The 26,663-nt window shown below is 35.9% G+C and overlaps 1 protein-coding gene across 7 annotated transcripts in view; it reads left to right on the forward strand.

Moving 5' to 3' along the window:
- The window catches only part of MARCHF6 (membrane associated ring-CH-type finger 6), a 98,052-nt gene that overhangs the window by 17,057 nt on the left and 54,332 nt on the right, over window positions 1–26,663 (forward strand). For all 7 annotated transcript variants that reach the window (XM_043987560.1, XM_043987234.1, XM_043987483.1 and 4 more), the window contains 3 exons: window positions 18,279–18,375; window positions 21,827–21,900; window positions 25,657–25,800. In XM_043987560.1, coding sequence (XP_043843495.1) covers window positions 18,279–18,375; window positions 21,827–21,900; window positions 25,657–25,800 — 315 coding nt within the window. The remainder of the gene's footprint in view (window positions 1–18,278; window positions 18,376–21,826; window positions 21,901–25,656; window positions 25,801–26,663) is intronic.

A 26,663-nucleotide genomic window follows, 5' to 3' on the forward strand; every position in this document is an offset into this window, starting at 1 on the left:
TAGGATTAAGGGAAGGGAAATAAAATGGGGAAAGGGAAATTATACAACCTGAATAATACCACTGCCCAGGAGTCAGCTGAGAACACACAGCAGCGTCCTTTCGCCTTCCAGCTTCAAGCTAGAATGGCGAAAAACCTCCCTTCTTCCCAGCAGACCCCAGGCTGGCAGCTCTGACAGTCACATGACTACCCTCACTGGGCTTCCAGTCATTATAATTTTGTCAGGCCCACGTAGGTGTCGGCGAGTGGTGATGACTTGAGGTGCCAGCACCATGGCGATGGCTACAACCAGTGGGTGGAGCACCGTGCCATTTGCAGAGCCCCCAGGCCAGTGCACACAGAGGTTTTTTAAAATTCTAGCGAAGGGGCAGCTAGGTGGCGCAGTGGATAGAGCACCAGCCCTGGATTCAGGAGTACCTGAGTTCAAATCCGGCCTCAGACACTTAACACTTACTAGCTGTGTGACCCTGGGCAAGTCACTTAACCCCAATTGCCTCACTTAAAAAAAAAAATTCTAGCCAAAAGATGGGGTCATAACAACCTCAAATAACAATTCTTTACAGTAGGAAGGGGCCAGGATGTGAAGAGCTTTGAATGCCTAACAGTAGAATTTATATTTGATCCTGGGAGTGATAGGAAACCACTGCAATTTATTAAATACACACCTGTGCTTTAGGAAGATCAGTTTGACATCTGAGTGGAGGATGGATTGAAGTAGGGAGAGACTTGAGACAGGGAGACCAACCAGCAAGTTATTGCAACAATCCAGGCATGAGGTGATGAGAGCCTGTACCAGGATATTGCCAGGCTAAGAGAAGAAAAGGGGCCTTATTTGAGAGCTATTCCAAAGGTGGAAACAACCTGACTTGAACACTGATGGGGAAAGTAAAAGATAGTGAGGAGTCAAGGATGACACCTAGGATCTGAGTGGGAGGATGACAGTATCTTTGACAGTAATAAGGCAGTTAGGAAGAAGTGGGGAATTTGGGAGGAAGTATAATGAGGTCAGTTGTGAACATGTTGAGTTTAAGCTGTCTATTGGACATAAAGGTCAAAAAGTCTAAAAGTTAAATGGAGATGCGAGACTAGAGGTCAGAAGAGAGGTTAGACCTGGAAAAACATATCTGAGAATTATCTGCATGGAGACAAATGATAACGGAATCCATGGGAGCTGATGAAATCATTAAGTGAAATAGTACAGAGGTGAGAAGACTCAGGTCAGAGAATTGTGGGACCTTCATTATTAGCAGGTGTGACCTGGTGAAGATCCAGCAAAGGAGAATGGGCAGGAACAGTTAGGTAGGAGAACTAGGATAGATCAGTATCATGAAACCTAGAAAGAAGAAAGTATCAAGGAGCAGAGCATGATAGGTAGTGGCAAAGGTTGCTGAGAGATCAAGAAGGATAAGGATTGAGAAAAAGCCTTTAGATTTGGCAATTAAGATACTGTTAATTTCGAAGACAGCAGTTTCAGTTGAATAATGAGATAAGAAACCAGACTGGAAAGAGTTAAATACTGAGGGGAAAGGAACTGGAGAGCACCTATTATCGGGGGTTTTCTTAAGGGGTTTAGCCCTGAAAAGGAGGAGAGAGATAGAATGATAACTAGCAGGCATGATGGATTAAATGAGGGTTTTTTGAGGATAGAGTGATATGGGCATGTTTGTAGTCATTAGGGAAGCAACCAGTACACAGTGAGCAATTAAATATTAGTGAGAGTAGAAATGATAGAGAAGGCAGTCTGCTAGAGAAGATCAGATTGATTGGGATCATTTGTGCATGTAATGGGGGGTTGCCTTTGCAAGGAGAAAGGTCACTTCCTAATGTGAAATAGGTAGATGAGAACAGTGACAGAAGGCACCTATGTAATGTGAGAAGAGGAGAAGAGGGCGCTGTCTGCAAATGCTCCCCCACCCCCCATTTTTTTTTTCTTGTGTAATATGAGGCAAAGTTCTTAGCTTAGAGAGGAAGAGGAAAGGGAAGTGGAGGGAGAACAGTAGGGGGCTTAAGGAGAGAGGAAAAGGAGGAGTCAGAGGACCTGGGACTCAAATTCTTGCTCTGCCACCTACTTCCTGTATGATCTTGGGCAAGTCATTTAGCTCCTCTGGGCCTCAGTTTCCTCAGTTTTGAAATGACAGGGTTTGAACTGATAAGCTCTAAGGTCCCTTTTCTCTCAGAATTTGTGTTCCTATTTATCTATTGCTTATACTCAGCTCCTGTATTCTTTTCTGCTTTTGGAGGGTGGGGAAGAAACCAGTATAGAATCCTGTATAATTTTGCTTTGAATTGTTGTGCTGCTTTCATTTGTTAACTTATTCGTTTAACATTTACTGAAGATCCAACCCACCTAAGGCATAATGCTAGATACTCCATATGGTTAGGCTTTCCTAAAAGTGCATTAGAAATATGTTATTATTCAGTCAATGCTTTGAATGCAATTCTATCACACTTTTTATTTAGTTGGATGTAATTTAGATGTTTACCAGATTGAATTAAGATTCCTCACAGAAAGGTAAATTACATTTTATTATTCTTTTTTCTTTTCTTTTTTAAAAAAAATCACATTTTAGAGGAGAGAACCACCACAACACTGATTTTGATATGCTTTCCCCATTACATTATTAATTAATTTTTTTTTGGTGAGGCAATTGGGGTTAAGTGACTTGCCCAAGGTCACACAGCTAGTAAGTGTTAAGTGTCTGAGGCCGGATTTGAACTCAGGTACTCCTGAATCCAGGACCGGTGCTCTATCCACTTCGCCACCTAGCTGCCCCCTCCTTCATTCTTTTTTAAAGGTATGCTTCTTATCAAGCTTTAAAGACATTTCTTCTTTCATCTTTGTTCCTTCTCATAAATCTTAGCCTTCATCTTACTTTAGCTAGTCGGTCAACAAATATGTGTGCCATGCTCCATGTTTTTCTTAGAATGTGAAGCTCTTTACAGGCAGTGATTGTTTCTTTGTTACCACCTGGTGCGTATATATGTATATACACACACACACAAAGAAAGAGAGAGACAGAGACAGAGAATAAGTGCTTAATAAATGCTTGTTGACTTGCTCACTACTGTGCTAGGTACTAGAGAGATGTAGACAAAAATGAACAGGGCCTGTCCTTAAGAAACTAAGATTCAATTAAAAGTAAGCAACATTTTTATGTACATTTATGTATAAAATATCTGCAAATTAAATGCACAGTAATTTTGGGGAGCCAGTAGCAGCTGGGAGAATCAGGAAAAACCTCATATAGTAGGTAAGTGGTGTTTGAATTGAGATTTGTAGGAAACTAGGGATGCTAAGAAGCAAAGGAAAGGAGGGAATGAATTTCAGGCATGGGTGACTGTGTGCAAAGGACACAGAGACAGGAAACAGAATGACATCTATATGAAGAACAATAAGAATGCTTATTTGGTTGGGCTAATGTATGGACATAATACATAGAAAAGTAACTTGGAGCCAGGCTGACAAGGACTTTAAATACCAAAAAGGATTTTACATTTGATCTTTGAGATAATATGTAGCCAGCCACAAGTTTATTGAGCAGAGGAGCAGTATGGGTAGCGGCATGTTTTTTAGGAGAGTGGTTCTCAAAGTGTGATCCTTGAGTATGGTCTGACTATTTATGAACATAACTAGTCATATTACTTGTTGAATCATTTAGTTGTGTCTGACTCTTCCTTCATGACACTGTGGACCATATCACACCAGTGCTGTCCATGGAGTTTTCTTGGCAAAGATACTGGAGTGGTTTGACATTTCCTTCTTCAATGGAGTAAGGCAAACAGAGGTTAAGTGACTTACCCAGAGTCACACAGCTAGTAAGTCTTTAAGGCCAGATTTGAACTCAAGTCTTCCTGACTCTAGGCCCAGAACTGTCCACTGAGTTAATTTATTGGCTGGCTTAGCTATATTGCTAAGCAAGTATAAATTTGGATTTTATCTAGGCCAGAACTATGAGGATTAAGTTCCTATGACTGGAACACAAAACTTTCTTGATCTCAGCTTAATAGAAGATAGTGTTTTTTTTGTTTTTGGTGGGGCAGTGAAGGTTAAGTGACTTGCCCAGCGTCACATAGCTAGTAAGTGTCAAGTGTCTGAAGCCGAATTTGAACTCAGGTCCTACTGAATCCAGGTCTGGTGCTTTATCCACTGTGCCACCTACCTCCTCCCCCCCCCAAATAGTTTTTTAATGACATCCTATCTCACCTGGTTTTTAAAAATGGGAACATTTAAATAATAACTCATTTATATACATAATTAAGGTTTAAAAAACCCTTGGCTCACAGCAGTCTGTGGGTAGGTAGTGTAAATGATATCTATTTTATAATTAAGGAAACTGAAGCTCAATGAGGTAACTTTCTCAAGGACACATACTAAGTGTCTGAATCAGTATTTGAAACCAAGTATTCCTAACTCCAGATCTACTGCTCTATGTGATGCTGATTTTCCTTTTTTTCCTTTGTTCTTTCTTTTTTCTCCTATACAGCACAGTAAAAATCCAAGCAATATAAGCAACATATCTAAGAATGTTGTGATAAAGTTACAGAAAAAAACAAACCACGAAGACTTGCTAGAACATTGAGCAATGCAATTCAAAAAATATTTGTTGAAGTGCCTACTATGTATAACATATTTGCATCCCCAGAGACTAAAGAATTATGTTTTTATGTGCAACAAACCAGTTTGGTGAGAGGGTGAATGCAAAAATGTACTCAATAAGCAGATACAAAGTACTTAAGAAGGTAGAGAGCAGTAGCTATAATGAGGGTTAACAAAGGCTTCATGTAGAGATAGTACCCTTAACAGGCTAAAAGCTCAGGTGGGATTGCATTCCAGGTCTATTTGCCAGTAGACCTATGGGAGTGGGAGATAGAGTGTCAAGCTCTTGGAACAACTTGTAGTCTAGTTTGGCAGGAATTCCTTGTATGAAGAGGAATAATATAAACTTCATTAGGAAAGATAGGTGAGAGCCAGATTATGGAAAGTGTTAAAAGCATGCTGTTTTGGAAGTAGTAGGGAGCTACTGAAGATTGTATGATCAAGGCAGTAACCTGGTCAGAATTATATTTTAGGCTATTATTTTGGTAGCTGTGTAGAAGATAAACTGGAGAGGGGATACTTGAGAAGAAGAGATATAAATTAGGAAACTATTATAACCCAGGAGAGAAATGATATAAATTTGAACTAGGACTGTGGGTGTGGGAATGGAGAAAAGGAGATGGAGTCAAGAGATACACAGTATAGTTAGAGTCAACAAGACTTGTCAGCTGATATGAAGTGGGGAATGAGGGAGATAGAAGAATCAAAAATGACTTCAAGATTATGATGCTGGAGGGGCAGCTAGGTGTCGAAGTGGATAAAGCACGGGCCCTGGATTCAGGAGGATCCGAGTTCAAATGTGGATTCAGATACTTGACACTAGCTGTGTGATCCTGGGCAAGTCACTTAACCCTCATTGCCCTGACCCAAAAAAAAATATGATGATGGATAACATGAAGGGTTGTGGTGGTACTCTCACAGAAATAGGGAAAAATTGGAGGAAATTTGAAGAGTTTTGAGGAGATAAAAGAATGAATTTCATTTTGGAATCACTATATTTTAGTCACTAATGGGAATCTCTACGAGGTAGAAATTCTCAGTGGTATAGGATTAGAATTTAGGAGAGAGGTTAGGGCCAGATAGATTAATTTTGGAGTTACCGGTATAAAGGTGGTAATTGATTTTATGGGATCTTACGAGTTCTCTTCTAAAGAATGGAGCGGGGTGGGGTGTGGGGAGGGAGAAAGGAGAAGGGAAGAGGAAGAAGAAGGTGCATGGGCATATATTCCTTTCTAGAGAATGGAGAGACAGACAGGAAGGCACATACACACAGATTGTCTTAGCTCCAGGCACTTTCTCTGGCTGCCTCCGATGCATGGAATCCTCTCCCTACTCATTGTAGCCTACTGGTTTCCCTGTCTGCCTATTAGTCCCAGTTAAAATTCCATCATCTATAGGGACTCTTTCCCAACCCATCTTAGTTCTAGTTCCTTCTTTTAATTATTTCCAATTTATTCTGTATATAGCTTGTTTGTACATATTTGTTTGCTTGTTGTCTTTTCCCATTAGATTGTGATCTTCTTGTGGACAGGGACTGTCATTTACTTCCTTTTGTATTCCAAATGCTTACCTAGCACAGTGCCTGGTACATAGTAGACACTTAGTAAATGTTTATTAACTGACTGTGCAGATAGAGACTGTGAGACAGGCCAAGGACAGAGCCTTCATTGCCCAAGAAATGGTCACCTTGGCAGGAGAACCAAGGGACAATAATTTTAGGAAAGCTAGAGGAGGAAGGTATTCAGAAAGACTTGGAGAGGTCAAATAGGGCATCTAGGTGGCACAATGGATAGAGTGCCAGGCCTGGAGTCAGGAAGACTCATTTTAGTGAGTTTAAATTTGGCCTAAGACATCTACTAGCTGTGGGACCCTGGGCAAGTCACTTAACCCTTTTGCCTTGATTTCCTCATCTGTTAAATGAGCTGGAGAAGGAAATGGCAAACCACTCCATTAGCTTTGCCAAGAAAACTCCAAATGGGGTCACAGAAAGTTGGACTCCACTGAAAAACAACTGGACTTAGACCTTGGAAGGTAGTCTGGGTTAATAAACATCCTCAAGTGAAAGAAAAGATTAGGCTTGTTTGTGTATAACCCCTTCTACATGCTGCTAAATTTTCAATGAATAGAAATATATATTAATATATTTCTCCACACTAATATATCACTCTTGAATTTTAATTAGAGATGCTATAATGGTAGTCACTGATTGGTACTAACTAGTCATTATGAAGTTATGGGGGTGAAGGAGAGAGAGAGATCTGCATACACTAGGGATAAGGTGTGGCCAGGAATACACTATAGAGCATTCTAGTACCCAGAGACTAAAGATGAGGTCCTAAGCCCACACAGGGGCCCTGTAGGGCATGGGAACAGGTGCCAGTTGTAAGCTTTGTCACTCACTACTTGGTTTCCAGTCACAGATCCAGGGGGAACTAAGGAGGAAACCTGTACTGAGGCATATAGTTCAGAGGTATAGGATGGACTCAGGCCTTAGCCTGAGAAGAAGCAAATTAAGTCAGCATCATTGGTATGGCTCAGACCATAGGATCAGAACAGGGTTTCAGGACTAGATTCTAGCTCAGTTCTATAGAAGAATAACCAGGCTAGGAATCCTAGCCTATAGTTTTGTTGCTCAGAACCAGCAGAGCTTTTTAGCCAACTGATAGGGCTGAGTCCAGGAGCAGTCTGCTATTGCTTAGTCCCAAATCCAGGTCAGGAACTTGCAAAACTCAAACCAGGGACAAGACTCTTCTCTGGATTAGAACACTTTAGAAGACTGAAAGCTAACAGATTCCCACCCTGAGCAGTCTCTGAAAGTCTAGAATAACATAACACTCAGTACCCCAAGAAAGCAGCCACAAAACCAGCCCAGACTTTTTTTTCCCAAAAAGGTGCAGATTCCAGTGCTAACGTCAAGTTCGAAATCAGGAAATAGGCTGGAAGAACGAGCAAATGAAAAAGAATCCTACCACCAAAAAACCCCCCAAACAAACAAAAAAACCCCAAAAACCTATTATGGCGATGGGAAGCTCAGGATGCAAATCCCCAAGAAGAGAATAACTCCAAAACACCTACTAGCAAAGTATCAAAGACAGAGCTTGGGCACAAATTCAACCAGAATTCCTGGAAGAAAGAAGCAAGAGTTAATTTTTTTCTTTTTTTAATAAACGAAATGAGAGTGCTAAAGGAAATGAACTGCAAAAGAAACGAGAGTTATGGAAGAAAGAATTGTAAAGGGAATTAATGGTATAGCACAAAAGGTACAAAATATTGTCCAAGTAACAAACTCTTTAAAAATTAGAATGGATCAAATAGAAGCCAATGACTCTGAGACAATAAGAAATATTAAAACAAAGTCAAAAGATTGAAAAAAAGATAGAAGAAAATATAAGGTATCTCATAGTAAAAAACTACTAACCTAGAAAAGAGGAGAAAACATTTAAGAATCATTGGACTATCTGAAAGCTATGATTTAAAAAAAAAATTTATTTAAGTTTTCAACATTTGTTTAGATGAGATTTCCAATTTCAAATTTTTCTCCCTCTGTCCCCCCCCTCCCTTAGACAGCAGGTAATCTGATATAGGTTATATATATATATATATATAATAACATTAAACATATTTCTGCATTAATCATGCTACACAAGAAGAATCAGAGCAAAAAGGAAAAACCTCAAAAAAGAAAAACAACAGCACCAAAAACAAAAGAAATGTTACGGTCCAATCAGCGTCCATATTCCACAGTTCCTTTTTTTTTTTTTTCTGGATTTGGGGAGCCTTTTCCATCATGAGTTCTTTGGAACTTTGTTGTACCATTGGATTGGTGAGAAGAATCTAGTCTATCACAGTTGATCAACACACAGTATTGATGATACTGTGCACAATGTTCTCCTGGTTCTGTTAATCTCACTCATCATCAGCCCATGCAAGTCCCTCCAGGATTCTCTGAACTCCTGCTCATTGTTTCTTACAGCACAATAGTATTCCATTGCATTCATATACCACAACTTGTTCAGCCATTCCCCAATTGATGGGCATCCCCTCAACTTCCAATTCCTTGCCACCAAAAAAAGAGCAGCTATAATTATTTTTGTCCATGTGGATCCTTTTCCCTTTTCCATGATCTCTTTGGGAAAAAGACCCAAAAGTGGTATTGCTAGGTCAAAGGGTATGCAGAGCTTTATAGCCCTTTGGGCATAATTCCAAATTGCTCTCCAGAATGGTTGGATCGGTTCACAGCTCCACCAACACTGCATTAGTTTAGTGTTCCAATTTTCCCACAGCTTCTCCAACATTTATTATTTTCCTTTTTTGTCATTTTAGCCAATCTCATAGGTGTCAGGTGTTACCTCAGAGTTGTTTTAATTTGCATCTCTCTAATCAATAGTGGTTTGGAACATTTTTTCATATGGGAATAGATAGCTTTGATTTCTTCATCAGAAAACTGCCTGTTCATGTCCTTTGACCATTTCTCAATTGGGGAATGACTTGGATTCTTATAAATTTGATTTAGTTCCATATATATTTTAGAAATGAGGTCTTTATCAGAAGTACTGGCCATAAAAATTGTTTCCCAGCTTTCTGCCTCCCTTCTAATTTTGGATGCATTGCTTCTGTTTGTACAAAAAAAACTTTTTTAATTTAATGTAATCAAAATCATCCATTTTTCATTTCATAATATTCTCTATCTCTTGTTTGGTCATAAACTGTTCTGAAAGCTATGATTTAAAAAAAAAGAGCTTCAACATCCTATTTTTAGACATCTTAAAAGAAAACCTCCCAAACCTCTAAGAACTGGAAGGCAAAATGGAAATAGAATGAATTCATGGGTCACCTCCTGAAAGAATCCCCCAAATTCCCTTAAAACCTAAAAACTCCCAGGAACATTCTAGTAAAAATCCAGAGCTGCTTCTAGGCCAAAGAAAAAAATGCTGGGAGCTGCCAGAAAGAATTCATGTAACAAGGAGCCACAGTAAGGATCACACATGATTTAATAGCCACCACTCTGAAGGAATGGAGAGCTCGAAATACAGTATTGTAGAAGGCAAACGATATATCCATATCTTTATCTCTTTTTTATATAATTAAAAATAATATTACTGTGCCAGCTAGGCGGCACAGTGGATAGAGCACCTCCTGGGGAACTTCAGGAGGACCTGAGTTCAAATGCAGCCTCAGACACTTAACACTAGCTGTGTGACCCTGGGCAAGTCACTTAACCCCAATTGCCTCACCAAAAAAAAAAAAAAAGTTAAAAAAATAGGATTACTGCCAAAAATAATTTACCCGGCAAATTAGGATTATATTACTATGTAGTAAATTTATACTACCCTATAGTAGAATCCTGGAGGGGGAAAAGGGGGCTTTTAATGAAATAGAAGACCTCCAGGCATTCCCTATAAAAAAGACCAGAGCTTTGTAGAGAGAGGTGTCAAGAGAAACATGAAAATGTAAACTTACTATGATAAAGGCCTAAACAAAAATAAACCACTTACATTCTAATATGAAGTGATAATTCATGTATATCCTCTGAACCTTATCATCATCAGAAGTCATAAAGTTTAATTAGAAGGTCTGTGATGCATTCTAGTATGTCTTGGTCTTAAAAGAATTGAAAGGGAGGGGAAGAGGAGTACATTGGGGATGGAGGAAGAGAAAGAAAGTTAGGAAGAATTATCTCACACAATTAGGGTGCACAAATAGAAGTCTACACTAGCAAGAATGAAGGGGTAAGGGGAGTAGCTGATGCTTCAATTTCACTTTCAAATGAACTGGTCAGAGGAAAAAAAAATAAAAACAGAGCTGGGTACAGAAATACATTTCACTCAAAAAATTAGTAGGGAAAGGAGAAAGAAAGGGGACTAGAGGGATGGTAGATTAAGGAAGGAGTTAGTCCCAAGCAAAACAAATTCTTAAGGATGTGTAAAAATATTTTTAGCTCTTTTTGAGGCAGCAAAGAATTAGAATCTGAGGGGTCGGGAAATGACTGAATTGGTTGTGCATTTGATGGAATGATATTGTGCTGAAAAAAAAAAATGATCAAAGGATGGTTTCAGAGAAACCTTAGGGAGACTTGTGTGAACTGATGTAGAATGAAGTGACAGAACCAGAACAATTTGTACAGTCACAATAATACTGTAGAGAAAGCTTTGAAATACTTAGGAACTGATTGGAATAATGCTAAACCAGAATTTCCGAGGACTAATGAGGAAACATATCTGCCTGCTGATAGAGAGGTGAAAGATTCAGGGCACAGAATGAGACATGTATGTACACACGTTTATTTGTAGATTTTTTTTTTCTTTTAGACATGGCCGGTGCACCAATTTATTTTGTCTTAACATACACTTTTGTAATAGGAGTTTTATTTTTCTTGCTTTCTCATTTAGGGGAAGAGAACGTGGGATGGAAGGAAGGAAAGAAGGACAGATTTTTATTGATTTTTAAAAAAAATAGAATTTAGTTGAAAAATAACAAGTTATATTAGGGTTAGGGTTAGTTGTATTATGTGCAGTAGCAGTTTATTTTTTGTTTATTATCAGAATATGGAAAAGATGTGATTTATTCGTCTTAGGGGAACTCTTGTGACAGTTCCCTTCACCATCATATTTAGTTTATCTGTTTTGCTAGACTGTCTCCTTTTATGTAGTTTAGTCATGGATTTGTGAATGGCATCCTGGCATAAAGGACTGGTCTTGGAGTCAGGAAGAGCTGGGTTCAAGTACTTCCTCTAACACATAATAGGAATCTGACCTTGGTCGAGTCACTTCTCACTGTTCCAGGTAACTCTCTGACATTATACATTCTTTTTTTTGGTGAGGCAGTTGGGGTTAAATGACTTGCCCAGGGTCACACAGCTAGTAAGTGTCAAATGTCTGAGGTCGGATTTGAACTCAGGTCCTCCTGATTCCAGGGCTGGTGCTCTATCCATTGCGCCACCTAGCTGCCCCTCTGACATTATACATTACTGATGAGCTGTGATCTTCGTCAGTGGAGACTTTCCATAATGAGGAAATCACAGATTTGGGCCAAAGTTTTATGTAGTACATAATGAAATTTATATTTTTATGAAACAAATGTGATCTGAGATTTTAGTTTGTTTTATTTTGTTTTGTTTGGTAAAGGCTGATTTAGGTCAGTGTCACATTATTTTACTTCCCTTATTTTATTTATTTATTTTTTTTGCTGGGCAATGAGGGTTAAGTGACTTGCCCAGGGTCACACAGCTAGTAAGTGTCAAGTGTCTGAGGCCGGATTTGAACTCAGTTCCTCCTGACTCCAGGGCTGGTGCTCTATCCACTGTGCCACCTAGCTGCCCCCTATTTTTTTAATAGTATAGGATTCACCCTTGTGCTCCCCTTCGACCAAACTAAAATTCTTACTTCAAGTAGCCAATTTCTGATTTTTAGAAATGCACTTAGAACATTATTTTGGTCATGACTTATTCCCCCAAATTAGGGTTTTGCTGTTTATTTTATACCTAAAGACTAGCAATGGGGGATAAAAATTAGCATATTCAAAAGGGTCCTGTTTATACTGTTGTAAACATTTTTATTAGGGTCCTCTTGAAAATGGTTTCATTTGCTTAGTGAAGTCAGAGCATAATTCAGTCATTATTACCAGTTAGTAAATGATATCTTTGAATTTCCCCATGGTCTTAGATTTGTCAGTTGAGACTCACCTTCTGTCAGTATTTTTACATGAAGAAGTTATATAGGGTCTGTCTTAATCCAATAAATGATTATATTGCAACAGAAATTACAAAATTACTTAATAATGTACTAATTGTTTTTCCCTGCTGGATTTTAGTATGTTTAATTTTCATTTAATTGCAGAATGAAAGCCTCTATTCATATGATTGCACCTTTTACTTACTAGAATTTTATACCTTTTTTCCCAACCTCTGAAAATAGCAGCATAGGAGGAAGAACTTAATTGAAAAGTTGCAGTTGTACCAGGAAGCAGGAAGTAGAACTTGATCTTTATCCTCCTCTCCTTTAGTTCATCTTCTCTTTTTAACTTTCATTCTGCTATTTCATTCTTGTATTGTTTTACCTTTTGCAAGCTATTGCAAATGTATATTATTGCATTAATTGTCATTAAATCACAAAAGTCATATTTGAATGAATCATTTCCTAAGGAAATCTTTTGGTAATTTGATCATATCCATTAGATTGGAAACCAGAAGTAAAGTCCTCATTTCTACCTCTTAGGTTCCCTGACTTCCTTCGAGGCCAGTTACTCTGGGATGCCTTTTCTGATCCCATTTTTTTCCTCTTGTCAGATTACCATGTATCATCATATCCTACCAGCATAACATAAATTCCTTGAGGTTATGAACTTTATTTGGTTTGGTCTTTTTTATCTCTAGAACCTTGCATATAATTGGTATTTAATGAATGATGATTGAATTAGACCAATCAGAAGCAGTCACTAGAATGTAATTAGTATTCTAGGTTTGATCTTTGCTAAAGAGATGTCTGAATTAATCCAAGTAGCAAGGGAAGTGAATTAAAAATTTCTCAACAATGAAAATAGTAATAGTAATATCAGTATTTCTCATGACTGCTAATGAAAATTTTCTTTGAAACCAAAAAACCCCAATTTTTGAGTATTTGGCAGTATATTAGCACCTTTTACTTAAAGACTGAAATGTTTTATTCAGTTATTGATGATAGTTACTTGTTATCATCATTGTTTTTAATCCATACACATATACACATTTGTTAATTGCCTAGTATTTACTGTGTTAGGTTCTGGGAATACAGTTTTCATTGTAGTTGGAGAGACACAGGACACATATACAGTTATAAAACAAAAAAAGATGACATGTTATAAATGCCATATGAGAGGTTTAGAAAATAATTGCTATAGGAGTTGAGGAGAAAGTAATCACTGTAAGCTAGGGTTATTTGGAAGATAAGCCCCAGAGAGCATAACTAGGACCAGTGGGTAGAAGTTGCTGAGAGGTACATTTTAGTTTCTCAAAAGTTTGAACAGTTCAAAAGTTGAATAGGTTTCCTTCAGAGGTAGTGGATCCTCCAGTGATGGTAGGCTTCAAGTGGATGCTTGATGACAGCTTTTCAGAGATAATGGAAAGAGTATTTTTATGTATTTATTATTTGGACTATATGAACTTTTAATTGCCTACTAATTCTGAGAATCTGAAATTTTGTGAATTGTGCCTTGAGCCAGATATAACATTTAAGTGAAAAATAGTGGAGAAGAATATTTTTGGGATCTTGGGGAAACGGATGCTGTGACAGATAGTATGAGGAAACGCATGGAGTAGTAGTAATAATAGCTGACTTTTCCATGGTAGGGATTTGCAAAGGCCCTTTTTATTGTATCTGATTCTCATGATGCTAGAAGTGCCCCAGTTGGAATCCCTACCCTCTCAGCTAAGAATGTTGCCTTATTTTATACTAAAAAAAAAAATAAGGCCATTCATTTGCTGAGAGTTCCCTTTTCTTTCCTCATTCTCATCTCTATCACCCATATGCCTCTGCTACTATTTCCTCCTTCACCCTTGTCTCACATAATGAGGTGGTCTTTTCTTGCCAAGGCAAATCCCTCTAAATGCACAAGTGTCTAGACTTTTCTTCAATTTCTGAATATAAATATTCTGTCACAAACAATAGGCTAAAGCAAGAGCATGAGTTTTAAATATTATCTAAGCATCACTTGGTTTATATGTGTATTTGTGTTTCATATGGGGGCATACTCACTTATTATTTTAGCACAGTGTTTGGCACATAGTAAAGTGCTTAATAAATGCTTTTTCATCCATTCATTCATTTATTAGCCTGCCATTAGTACTCAATATTCTTCCAGCTATTTAGGTTGTTTTTTATTTCTTTAAGGAGCACTTTGTAGGTTCTGTACTAGTCTTTTGTGTGATTTGATAGGTTGATTCCAGCATATTTTATGCATTTTATAGTTATTGGAATGGGATTTCCCCTTCTATTTTTGTTTCTTGGGGTTTGTTCTTATGCAGAAATGTTGTTGATTTTTATTTTATTTGTAGTATACAACTTTACTGAAGCTATTGATCATCTCAATAAATAACTTTGCTGCACTTGATTCCTTTAAGTTTAGTTATCTGGCTTCTTAGTCCATAGCAGCTCAAAAATAGCAAATTGGAGTAATAGCATGGGGAAGAATGCCAAAGGCAGGTATTGTTGTTCACAGCAAAGGGACACAGAAATATTATAAAAAAGAAGACATGGGGCGGCTAGGTGGCACAGTGGATAAAACACCGGTTCCTGAGTTCAAATCCGGCCTCAGACACTTAACACTTACTAGCTGTGTGACCCTGGGCAAGTCACTTAACCCCATTGCCCCGTTAAAAAAAAAAAGAAGATGACATGACCTCAAAAAGAAGAGTCAGCTGGGAATACAGCACAAATAATTTTTATAATGGTATATAGTACAATAAGTATTGTTCATAATTATGTCCCAGAATTGATTAAAAACATATTTTATGTGCTTAAAAAAGCACCATGCAAAAATAGTTTGAAGTAAAATTTATTGCTTAAAAGGATTTTTATCAGTTATGTAGGAAATTCACTTGAATTTTCATTGCTGAGGATACTGTATAAAATGATGTGTTATTCTTTTTAATAAAGAGTTATCAATCGTGAAAAGCTACAGTTTTTTCTTCTTTTTTTTCATTTAGAATTTTCTTTTTCCCCCAACTTACATGTAAAAACAAATTTTAACATTGATTTTTTTTTTTTGGTGGGGCAATGAGGGTTAAGTGACTTGCCCAGGGTCACACAGCTAGTGAGTCTCAAGTGTCTGGATTTGAACTCAGGTCCTCCTGAATCCAGGGCCGGTGCTTTATCCACTGCATCACATAGCTGCCCTGAACATCGATTTTTAAAACTTTGTGTTCCAAATTAAGAGCTACAGATTTTACAGGAAAGAGCCGTGCATGGTTTTAAGCTCTAATCTTGAATGTCACTAAGATAATGTAATTGAGAAGCCTGGAGTAGGTTACCTTAGAAGATTTGTTCATTTGCCTTATTTAGTAATGTCATATCTATAGATTTTTTTTCTATAGATATTTTTGTTCTGGCATCTTCACATACCAGATTATTTTAAAGAGAGAAGCAGTGTCATATAGTAGAAAAAGATGATAGTCTTTCTTTCCCTGACTACAATTTGAGTATTGAGGTCAGTTCTAGTCATCTACATTCAAATTATTTTTTGATTAAAAATCAATTTTCTCTCTCCCACTCCTTCAAAAAAAAAAGAAGAAAAAGAAAAACCCTTGTAACAAATATGCATAGTTGAGCAAAATAATTTTCTGTATTCTGTACACCATATTCTGAGTGGAACCTTAATAGAATTTGTCCAGAGGAGAAAAACCAGAATGAGGTAGTGACTCAAAGTCATGTCACACATGGATCAGTTGAAAGAATTTGAAGGTGTGCCACATGGAACAGGATTCAGCTTGTTCTAATTGACCCCAGAGCTTATAACCAGGATGAGTGTTTGGAAGGTAAAGAAAGTTAGATATAAGGAAGAAATTCCTAATAATTAGATCCAAAAATAGGATAAGCTTCTTTGAAAGGTAGAGAATTTCCCATTACTGGTGGTCTTCAAGAAGAGCCTTGGTGACACCTGTTGAAACATTCCACTTTTAACTGGAAAATTTTTTTTAATGGTGATGATGATGATAATGATGCAAGACACAGGCTTATTTTATGTTTAATTCAGTTCTTTGACATTCAAGTAGTAGGCACTTCAGTGCAATAAACGACAAACCCTTTAACATAAAGGGTTTTAACTGGGTGAATTGTTTGAGAAACTGTTCTATATGTCCCAGATGAAACTAAGTTAATTTTAAAATTTAAGATAATTTCTCTAATTTTTGTCTTAAGATTTCTTTTTGTGGACAGTTACAGAACACAGGAACCATTTCATTCTTGTCTTGGTATCCCTAGTTAGAACCAGCAAAGTGTTTGACACTTAATAAGTATTTAATAAATACTTCTTGATTGATTGTTGAAATCTTAAAGATCTAACTAAAGTCGTCCTGAGTCCCTCTAGTTAGAAATGATCTCTCCTTCAAATCTCCTATGGCAAACTGTTAACTTTATATTCATTTATGTTCCAAAACATGTCCTAAGTATGTGTATATATGTCTTAAATCTTGTGTCTTATTTTCTTTTGGAGCCTTGGTAATTGTTTGCTGAATTGAATTGTATGGAAGGCATACCTACACAGGATCATGGAATTCTCAGAAAGTAGGGATGGTTTAATTCTTTGAATTGTATCTTTAGCACCTACCACATAATAGGTGCTTAATAAATGTTCATTGATTGAGTGATTTATTGATTCTAGATATAGGGCTGGAAGAGTTCTCAGAGGCCAGCTAGTCTGAATCCTTTATTTTATAGATGAGGATATTCAGATTAGTCAATTAGACCAGATTTCCTGGATTTCTTCTGATTTTAAGGTTCTATAATTCTAATTTAATGAAATCATAAGACATTATAATTTTGTTTTATATTGGAAAGCTAACTGAATTTTTCTGGAAAAGGAATGTAGAAATTAAAAGAAGAATTTTTGAATCAAAGAATAATAGGACATGTCCCATTTTTATAAATGAAATCTTTAACATATACAGGTAGAACGAAAATATAATTTTTAGCATTTCAAGGGATTGAAAAGGAAAGATGCATTTAAAGGTTTTTAGAAATTTTAACATAGAAGGGCTTTTAAAAAAGTAAGGACTTTAAAAAGTAGGACTTTCTTTCCTTCCCAACTGTCCAATTTGGATAATTGACTTTTTGTTTTGTTTTTTGTTTTTGTGAGGCAGTTAGGGTTAAGTGACTTGCCCAGGGCCAAACAGCTAGTGCGTGTCAAGTGTCTGAGGTCAGATTTGAACTCAGGTCCTCCTGAATCCAAGGCCGGTGCTTTATCCACTGCACCACCTAGCTGCCCCAATAATTGACTTTTTAACCATCATTATGGAGTCTTTTTAAAATTAGACTTTAAGAGAAAAGAAACTATTTGACCCACACATCTCTTATTAGCAATTAATATGCAAAAAGTATGTTATTGCATATTTGGGAGTATAATACATTTTTACTCACTCAAAAAGTTGCTAACTGTTAGAAACAAATTATTTCTGTGCAGAAGTCACTGGTTGAGATAAGCCATGATTTTCTTTAATTAGTTTTCTGTGATTTTTAGAGAGACTTTCATCAGAAAACGAGTTTCTTTTGTTACCCTTTTGTGTATAATATGCCAAAAGTATTTCTGTAGCTACTGCTATTGTGATCCTGATAGGTCATCAAATGACTTTTCCTTGTGTTTGTGCATTGACACTGTACTCAGGTTTCCTTTTTTTCATACCCTATGCAGCATTTTGTAAATATACTATTATTAAATGGTAGATATATAAAAAGGTGCCATTTCTGCTCTTGTCTACATGAAATTCTTTCTTGAATCTATGCAGAGTGTTTTGTTATGAATTAGTCAGATTTTCATTAAGGAATAAACATTTTAGTGTCAGATTTCAAAAAATGTAATTATATTCATGATAGTCTATTACCATTTTACAGCATAATACCTTTCCTAATGTGCTATACTGCAATATTTCTGGTCTTATTTCTTTTTACAATGATGATTAAGCCAAAGATAAATGAGTTTTTATTCTTGATTAACAGACATATGTAGGGTGTGTCGATCAGAAGGAACACCTGAGAAACCGCTATATCATCCATGTGTATGTACTGGCAGTATTAAATTTATCCATCAAGAATGGTGAGTAGATTTTTTTAGAAAATACATTTCAAAACTCATTTTTATTGCTAGCATAATTTATTGTTTAAAGGTATAAACCCTGTTATTTTTAATATATTATTATCTGCTGTGATTTAAAAAAAAATACTACTCAAGCATCCCAGATTTTCATAGGGAGAAGAAATATAGATTATAATTAGTGACATGGACACTTTATATTTTCTTTTAGGTAAGATTTTTCTCAGAGCTTATATTAAGCAGTTAGCCAATTGGCAAAACAGGTTTCTTTATGAGAAAACTTGCACCCACTGAATTAAAATATTTTGTGTGTGCATGCGTGTGTGTGTGTGTGTGTGTGTGTGTGTGTGTGTGTGTGTGTGTGTGTGTGTGTATAAAAAATAGGAAAAGAAAGCATTACATTCTTAGAGGGGCCAGATATCAGTTATATCCAAACTCTTTCACAATGTCTGAATTTAGCACATAAACTGTCATAGCACACAGACTCTTACCTTAGCACGAGCATTAATGTTAAAGGTCACTTCAGTTAGGCTGGGTTCAAAAAATGGACAACATTTTGGACATGATAGGATACAGCTTGAGTTTACAGATGGGAAGGAACATGGAAGGGAGTCATATTTGCTTCATTGCTTCAAGCTTCATAAAAAGGACAATTAAACAGGATTCAGTAATGTCAGTTTATTTCATATGAAATAACAGTTACTCAACTATATACCCAGTATTCAGTAACTAATAAATAGTTATAGAGGACCTATTCTTTGCTGTCTCTGTGCTAGGTGCTGAGGATATAAAGATAGGATCGATGAGAACAATTTGACATTACAAATGCCATCTATAATTAGGCAAAAATCACAAAATTCGAGGGTTGGAAGAGACATCAGTGACCATCTAGTCTAACCCATATGTGAAAGGAATCCTGACCATAACAGATCTGATAAGTGGTTATCCAGCTTCTGCTTGAAGATTTCCTAAGGAGGAGGGAATCCAACAATGATGCTTCCTTCTCAGTATTTTAATTAATGATGACATTATATTATGTTTTGAGGGAAAGCATGAATATCCCATGAAAAATAATCTAAAAGATTAGCATTATGCCCCCAAATTGCTAACTTCCCTAATAAAATATTATGGATCTATCATCCATGTATTTATCTAAATACTTCTTGAATTTATATTTTCAGCTTTTACTATCTGTTGGAGGTAAGGAATTCCATGTGTTGACTGCCTGCTGGGTAAAGTAGTATATGTGCACCAATAAGAAATTAAAAGCTTTTTAAAAATAAAGGCAGTGTCTTATTTATCTCTGTACTTTAGCACTGTGCCCTGCAAAATAAATTGGTGCAAAATAAATTGTGCAAATAAATGTTTATTGAATTTTTATATATACTAGATTCTTTGAAATTTCAGAGTGTGTTCTATTTCTATTGTGGGCATATCTTGACTGGTATTGGTCATTGGTACTGCAAAAACTTTGTTGGCCAAAATAGCAATACAGAGAGAAAAGTGAGTGTAGGGAATGTTGTTTTATATAGGAGCTCTGCTCTTCCTTTGCTTGTAGTGGTGACTTTTGTTGGGATGGGCCAACAAGAGTTTTCTGATTGCCTACAAAAGCCACTCTCTACCAGTATCCCCTGAGTTTGGGGATTTGTGATGAGAGGGGACAACCACCATTTACAATAGGTTTTTCATAGTGGAATACCAGCCTTTGGTTATTTGATATTATTTTGAGATAATGTTGATTAGGAAATTATATGAGGTATGTCTGTCTTTTAGTGTTTGATGAACATGCTGATATTTGTACTACTAATAAAATTCAAGAATTTGACTAATCTCCCTTTCAACCTTTGCAGACTGAAGAGTCCTAATTATTTATTCTTTTCTCATAGAGCGTGCCCTCTAGTTTCTTAGTTGTTGTGCTTTATATCTTCTCTAGCTGTGTAGAACCTTTTTTTTGTTGTTGTTGTTTTGATGAGGCAATTGGGGTTAAGTGACTTGCCCAGGGTCACACAGCTAGTGTTAAGTGTCTGAGGCTGGATTTGAACTCGGGTCCTCCTGAATCCAGGTCCAGTGCTCTATCCTCTGCGCCACCTAGCTGCCCCTGTGTAGCACCTTTTTGAGTAAAGCTTTAAGTAAGAATTGCACACAGTTTTTCTAAGTACAAGTATCACAGTTTTGAACAAGAAAACAGACACATTATTCGATTATGAATTTTACAAATCCATAATTAGTATTGAGTTACTATTATTAGCATTGGACACCAGGTAATGTGGAAGAAACAGTGGTGTAATGGAAATAACATGTACTTGGTTTTCCTCATCTCTTTGTTAATGGGAGGAATTGACAATAACTACCTACTTCAGATAAATTTTAAAGTATCATAAAGAAGTAGAAACTTTAGGTAAATAAAAAATAATTGCTGGGGAACAAAATAATAATCAAAGAATCTGAACATTATATAGCTGGATGAAACATTTGAGAACATCTACTTCAGTCTTACTAATCCATTGAGGTTTTTCTGAGGCCAGATTATTTTTGTTTTTTTTTTTCCTTGAAGCAGTTTTGGTACTTGGAAGTAATTGCATATTACTTGCCCTTATTATGCACTTTGTGCTTAAGCCAACCTGGCCTCTACTTGCTGTTCTCCCTATACAACATTCCATCTTTTGCCTCTATTCCTTTCAGACCGACCCCCAGGTCTGGAGCAATCTCCCTTTTTACCTCTGCCTCTTAGAATTCAAAGCTCAGCTCAAGTGCCATTTTCTACATTAGGAAGACTTTCCTAATTTCCAAATTGTGTGTGTTTATTTTGTACCTTCTAATTTATGAACATTCTATGTCTCCTCCTGTAAAACATTAATTCCTTCAAGACAGGAGCTGTCTCATTTTTATATTATCCTCAACACCTGGCACATAGCAGGTGCTTATTAATAAATCCTTACTGATTAAGTACCCTTATAGATTGTCTTTAAGCTTCATATAAATATATTTATTCATAATCTTTTTTTGGTTTTCATTTTCAATGCCTTTTTCTTTCTGACTATATTACTGAAGGTACCATTAGATCTTTAATTGGAAATTCCAGCACTTGGGACATACTCAGTTGAGGTGGTGGGAGTTTGTGCTTCTTCTCTGTGACAGTCCTCTCTGCCTTGTGGTTCTTCTGTAGTCCTGTACCTGTGTGACTGCCCTGAAGTGGAAGATGCTCTTCCTCTCCCTTTAACTCCTACCTCCAAAGTTCTAGTTACTGTTATGGTATCATTATATAGTTATGTAAAATGTTATGTAGTTATACAAAAGGTCAAAATAAAATGCAGGGTTTTGAAGATGGGGAAAGCTTTTTCTTAAAAAAATTAAAATTATAGTTATTATAAACCTAAACTTAAAAAATTTATTTTGTGTGTAAAAGTATACGATTTTTGCATTATTTATAAATATTATGTATTTGTAATTTCAGCTTAGTTCAGTGGTTGAAACACAGCAGAAAAGAATACTGTGAACTATGCAAACACAGATTTGCTTTCACACCAAGTAAGTTTATAGTATTTACACCTTTTATTGCCTTTGTGTATATTGTAATCTTGTAACTCTCAACTTGAAATTTTAAAGTAATATTTAAAAAATTAAAATAAAAGGAAGTAATAGTTAAATCTTTATCCATTCCTTTCGTATTTTATTCCTCTGTGATTTTTAGTATAAAAAGTATTCTGAACTCCTTTTTCATCTTACCTTGTTTGTTTTTAAAAACATTTGTAATCACAGATTTGATGTATTACTAGATCTGTTATGTCTGACATCTCAAATAGTGAATTAAGTTCAACAAACACTAATTTAGTGTTTGCTAACTTTAAGGCACTATGCTAAAGTGTTGAATATACAAAGGCAAAAGTATGGGTCACTTGCCCTCAAAAAACTTAAATTCTACTTCAGTATTTAATAAAATATTGATAATATTTTATTAAAGCAGGAATAAGTGCCTGATCCATTGAAAGGAAGGTGTGGGGAAAACTAATCAGCCACCCCCATGCTATCAATTTTGGTGTAATTATAATAGAAACATCTATTAAATATAGGTATGTGTAGGTGTGTATGCTTTTTCTGGGACATAAAGTTTGCAAGGGTTAAATTTTTTTATGTACTTTAAGGCATAAAAATGTGTGTGGTAGAAATGAGTCTTATTGACTTTGTATTTTTTCCCCACTGGGGATAAATGAAACAAGCTTCTCTTTTCTTTGACAAAGTATAAGGGAAGGAGGGAGAAAAATTTTGAACTCAAATTCTTATGTAAATGAATGTTGAATACTATCTTTACATGCAATTGGGAAATAAATACCATTAAGACAATGTATAATTATATTGTCATCTCTGGAAATTCATATACCTGACTGGAACGAACTGGATTTGAATTCTGACTTTGCCACTTATCACTATACTCTAGGACTCCGTTTCCTCCTCTGTGTAAAAAGTTGTTTGGATTATATCATTCCTCTAGCTTTTCATTCTGAAATCCAGGTATCGGCATCACAAAAGTCAATGTTGTTATTAATCACTCAGAACTGAAAAATTATCACATACAATTTAAAAATTAATAGGTCTGTAAAAATACACACACCTTTAATTTTTTTGTTAGAAGGTTGTTTTCTTTAGCTTCCAATTATCCACAGAATCTCAAATTTGGAAGGTACTTCTAAGGACATAGAGTTCATCTATACCTGAACAGGATAGCCTCTCCAGAATAAATATTTGTATTTGCTCCAGCTGATCCTCATGTGGCATGATCTTGAGGCTTGATCTCTGGTTGCTATCCTCTAGCCTCTAGATTATTTCCAGTTTATCATTGACCTTCCTAAAAAGGAGCACCTCAGATGTTGTCTGACCAGGGCAAAGTACAGTGGGATTATCACCTCCCTAATATGCTTCTCTTAATGTACCCTGAAATCTTGTTAACTTTTGACTGCCATATCACATTGCCTTATTAAGCATATGATCTAAAACCACAAATCTTTTTCATTGAACCTGGGATTTAGCCATACCTTCCATATCTTAACACCTCTGAAGTTTATCATTTTTTAAACCTGACTTTACATTTATCCTGTCAAATTTTATCTTATTTAATTTAGCTCAACAATATATGTTTCAAGATCTTTTTGGATCTAGATCCTGTCTTTTTACATGTTAGCTATCCTTAGCTAACATGCTTATACTTAAGTTTGTGTTATCTGCAAATTGGGAAAGTATGCCATCTATTCCTTGATTAATGATTAAAAAATGTTGAATAGCATAGGCACAAGCACAAATTCACTATTTATGGTTTAGCCATTCAGTTGTATTTTTTATATATTTACATACATACAGAATGATAATGTGGATAGATAGATAGGTAGGTAGGTAGGTGGCATAGTGGATAGAGCACTGGCCCTGAAGTTGGGAGGACCTGAGTTTAGATCTCATCTCAGACACTTACTAGCTGTGTAATCCTGAGCAAGTCACTTTTCTCCAATTGCCTCAAACATCCAGGGCCATCTCCAGTCGTCCAGATACATGTCTTGCTACTGAATCCAGATGGCTCTGGAGGAGAGAGGGAGGTTGGTGACTTTGCACAGCCCTCTCTCACTTAAATCCAGTTCTCTGCAAGTCATGACATCGTCCCGATGTCATGGTCCTCTTTGGGAATGAAGGACAAACAGCAACAACACACATACATATACAATTATTATATAATATATTATTATTATATAATACATGCACAAAGTATATAATATAAACAATACATATACAATCTTCATCTTTCCATCTGTTCTATAAGCATAACATGGTAAAATCTTAAATGTTTTGTCAAAATCTAGGTCAGTTATAACAGCAGCATTTCTCTAATCTACCTAATATAACTAGTTATTTTTTTTTTTGGTTTACATTAAAACACTTTTTAAAAACACAAATGCATCTTCATCATTCCCCCTAACTCTGCCCCCCTCTCCATTTGAGAAAGCAAAACTTATGTTATAAACATTTTTTGTCATGTAGAATAAATTCCCATGTTGGCCATGTAAAAAAAAATTATGGAGAAAATCTGGTAACTTCCTATCTGTCCCTTTAATAATATTCTAGAATTTTGTCAGGAATCAAAGTTAAGCTCACTAGTCAATAGTATGCAGATTCCGCTATCTTCCCTGTTTTGAAAACCAGGACACCATTTACCCACTTCCAGGCATGTGACATATCTCTTATTCTCCATAATTTTTTGAAGATCCTCACAATGTCAGCAGTCACATTTCTTTTCTTTTTTTCTCTTTATTATAGTAAATTTTTGTTGATATTTTCTATTTTTTATATCACCATTGTATCCCATATATCCCTCCTACTCCCTGTCCCAGACCATATGACAAATAGTATTTTTGGAGAGGAAAAAGAGAAAAGAAAAAGTTAGTGCAGCTGATCAATAAATTGAAAAAGCATGTACAATGTGTAATACCTGTGGACCTCCCATCTCCATGAAGGGATAGGTTGGAGTTATCTCTTCATTTCCTTTCATTTGAAGAGAATCTATACAATTTTGTTACATTTACATTTTAATTTTTGATGTGTTGTTCTTTCCACTTACATTGTTGTAGTTAGTTTTCTTGGCTCTGCTTACTTCACTCTGCATCAGTGCATATACATATTTCTATCTGTGTATTTATCACACATAATTTCTTACAGCATAGTATTATTCCATTACATTCATTTACCATAATTTGTTTAGCCATTCCCCAGCTGATGGGCATCTACTTTGTTTCCAATTTTTAGTTATCAGAAAAAGTGCTGCTATAAATATTTTGGAGTATATGAGGACTTTTTTCCCTTGTCAGTGGCTTTTTGGGGGTATAAGCCCTGTAATGGAATTCATTTGTTACAACTATTTATCTGAAACATTTTATTAAGAAGCGTATCCTGTCATAAAAAATTATTATATAGATCAATATCTATTTCATATATATGATATAGATAATTAAAACATTTATTGATACATTTTGTTACAACATATGCTTTCTACCAAATACCCAATCTTCAGTTCAAAGTACGTTTCCCAAAAAAGTTTATTAGCTCTTAACAGAAAGGAGGATCTTTTTTTTAATAGTGATCATATGGTACTCACATTGACTTTTTTATTAGAGTTTTATGGTCTTTCAATATTTATATTGTTTACATTGTTATGCTCATATATATGTTCTTTTAGCCCAACTTTTAATATAAGTAGCCTTTTTTAGCAGAATATAAGTTTTATGAATTCTGTTTTTTATCTTTCAGTTTATTCCCCAGATATGCCTTCAAGGCTACCAATCCAAGATATTTTTGCGGGACTGGTTACAAGTATTGGCACAGCAATACGTTACTGGTTTCACTATACACTTGTGGCCTTTGCATGGTTGGGAGTCGTACCTCTTACAGCATGTAAGTATAGTTTTTCAGAGCTAGATTTCTTAAATATTGCATAATAGATACAATTATATCATATTATTCCATGTCATATCTTTTAATACTTATATAAAGCACCGGCCCTGGAGTCAGGAGTACCTGAGTTCAAATCCGGCCTCAGACACTTAACACTTACTAGCTGTGTGACCCTGGGCAAGTCACTTAACCCCAATTGCCTCACTAAAAAAAAAAATACTTATATAATGTTCTTAAACATAAAGAAATTTCACTTAAAAAAAGAAATTGGGTTAATGGTATTTAGTTATATTAGGAATTCATTTTTGGAAATTTAATCTAGGTAAACTTTTCCCAAAGAGAATCTAGGGAAGAAAAATGAAGAAAATATGGAGAATAATAATTATTATTTGGGAAAGAATCCAAAGAGCAGACTCAGACCTTGGGCAAATGATTAAGTGCTTAAGTCATATTGTAATTATCCTCAAATTTTGGATTTCTAGAAAGCTGATGTCATACCTTCTAGGGTTTAAGTTTCTCTTCCACCTTGTTTTGAAAACTTCCTTGTAACACTAAATCTGGAATATAGGTGAACACCAAAGTGGATAGGGTAGTGGTAGACAAGTTGAATAGGAAAGCCTCCTCTTCCTTCTGCCCTTCACTTCCCTCCAGTAACAATAGAAATATCTTCATGTTCTGTCATAGTGAAATGCAGATGTTCATTAGAAGATTTGATTTAAATCTGTAATATGGATGACTTATATAAGATATGTAATGGGAAATTTTGTGGTGTGAGGTTTGACTTGGATAAGGAGTTCTTTGAACATTTTATCTGATTTACTTGAATTTAAGCAAAATCTAGTAATTAAAATTAAGTAAATTTA

The sequence above is a fragment of the Dromiciops gliroides genome, chromosome 1 (assembly GCF_019393635.1).
Source record: "Dromiciops gliroides isolate mDroGli1 chromosome 1, mDroGli1.pri, whole genome shotgun sequence".
Taxonomy (NCBI): domain Eukaryota; kingdom Metazoa; phylum Chordata; class Mammalia; order Microbiotheria; family Microbiotheriidae; genus Dromiciops; species Dromiciops gliroides.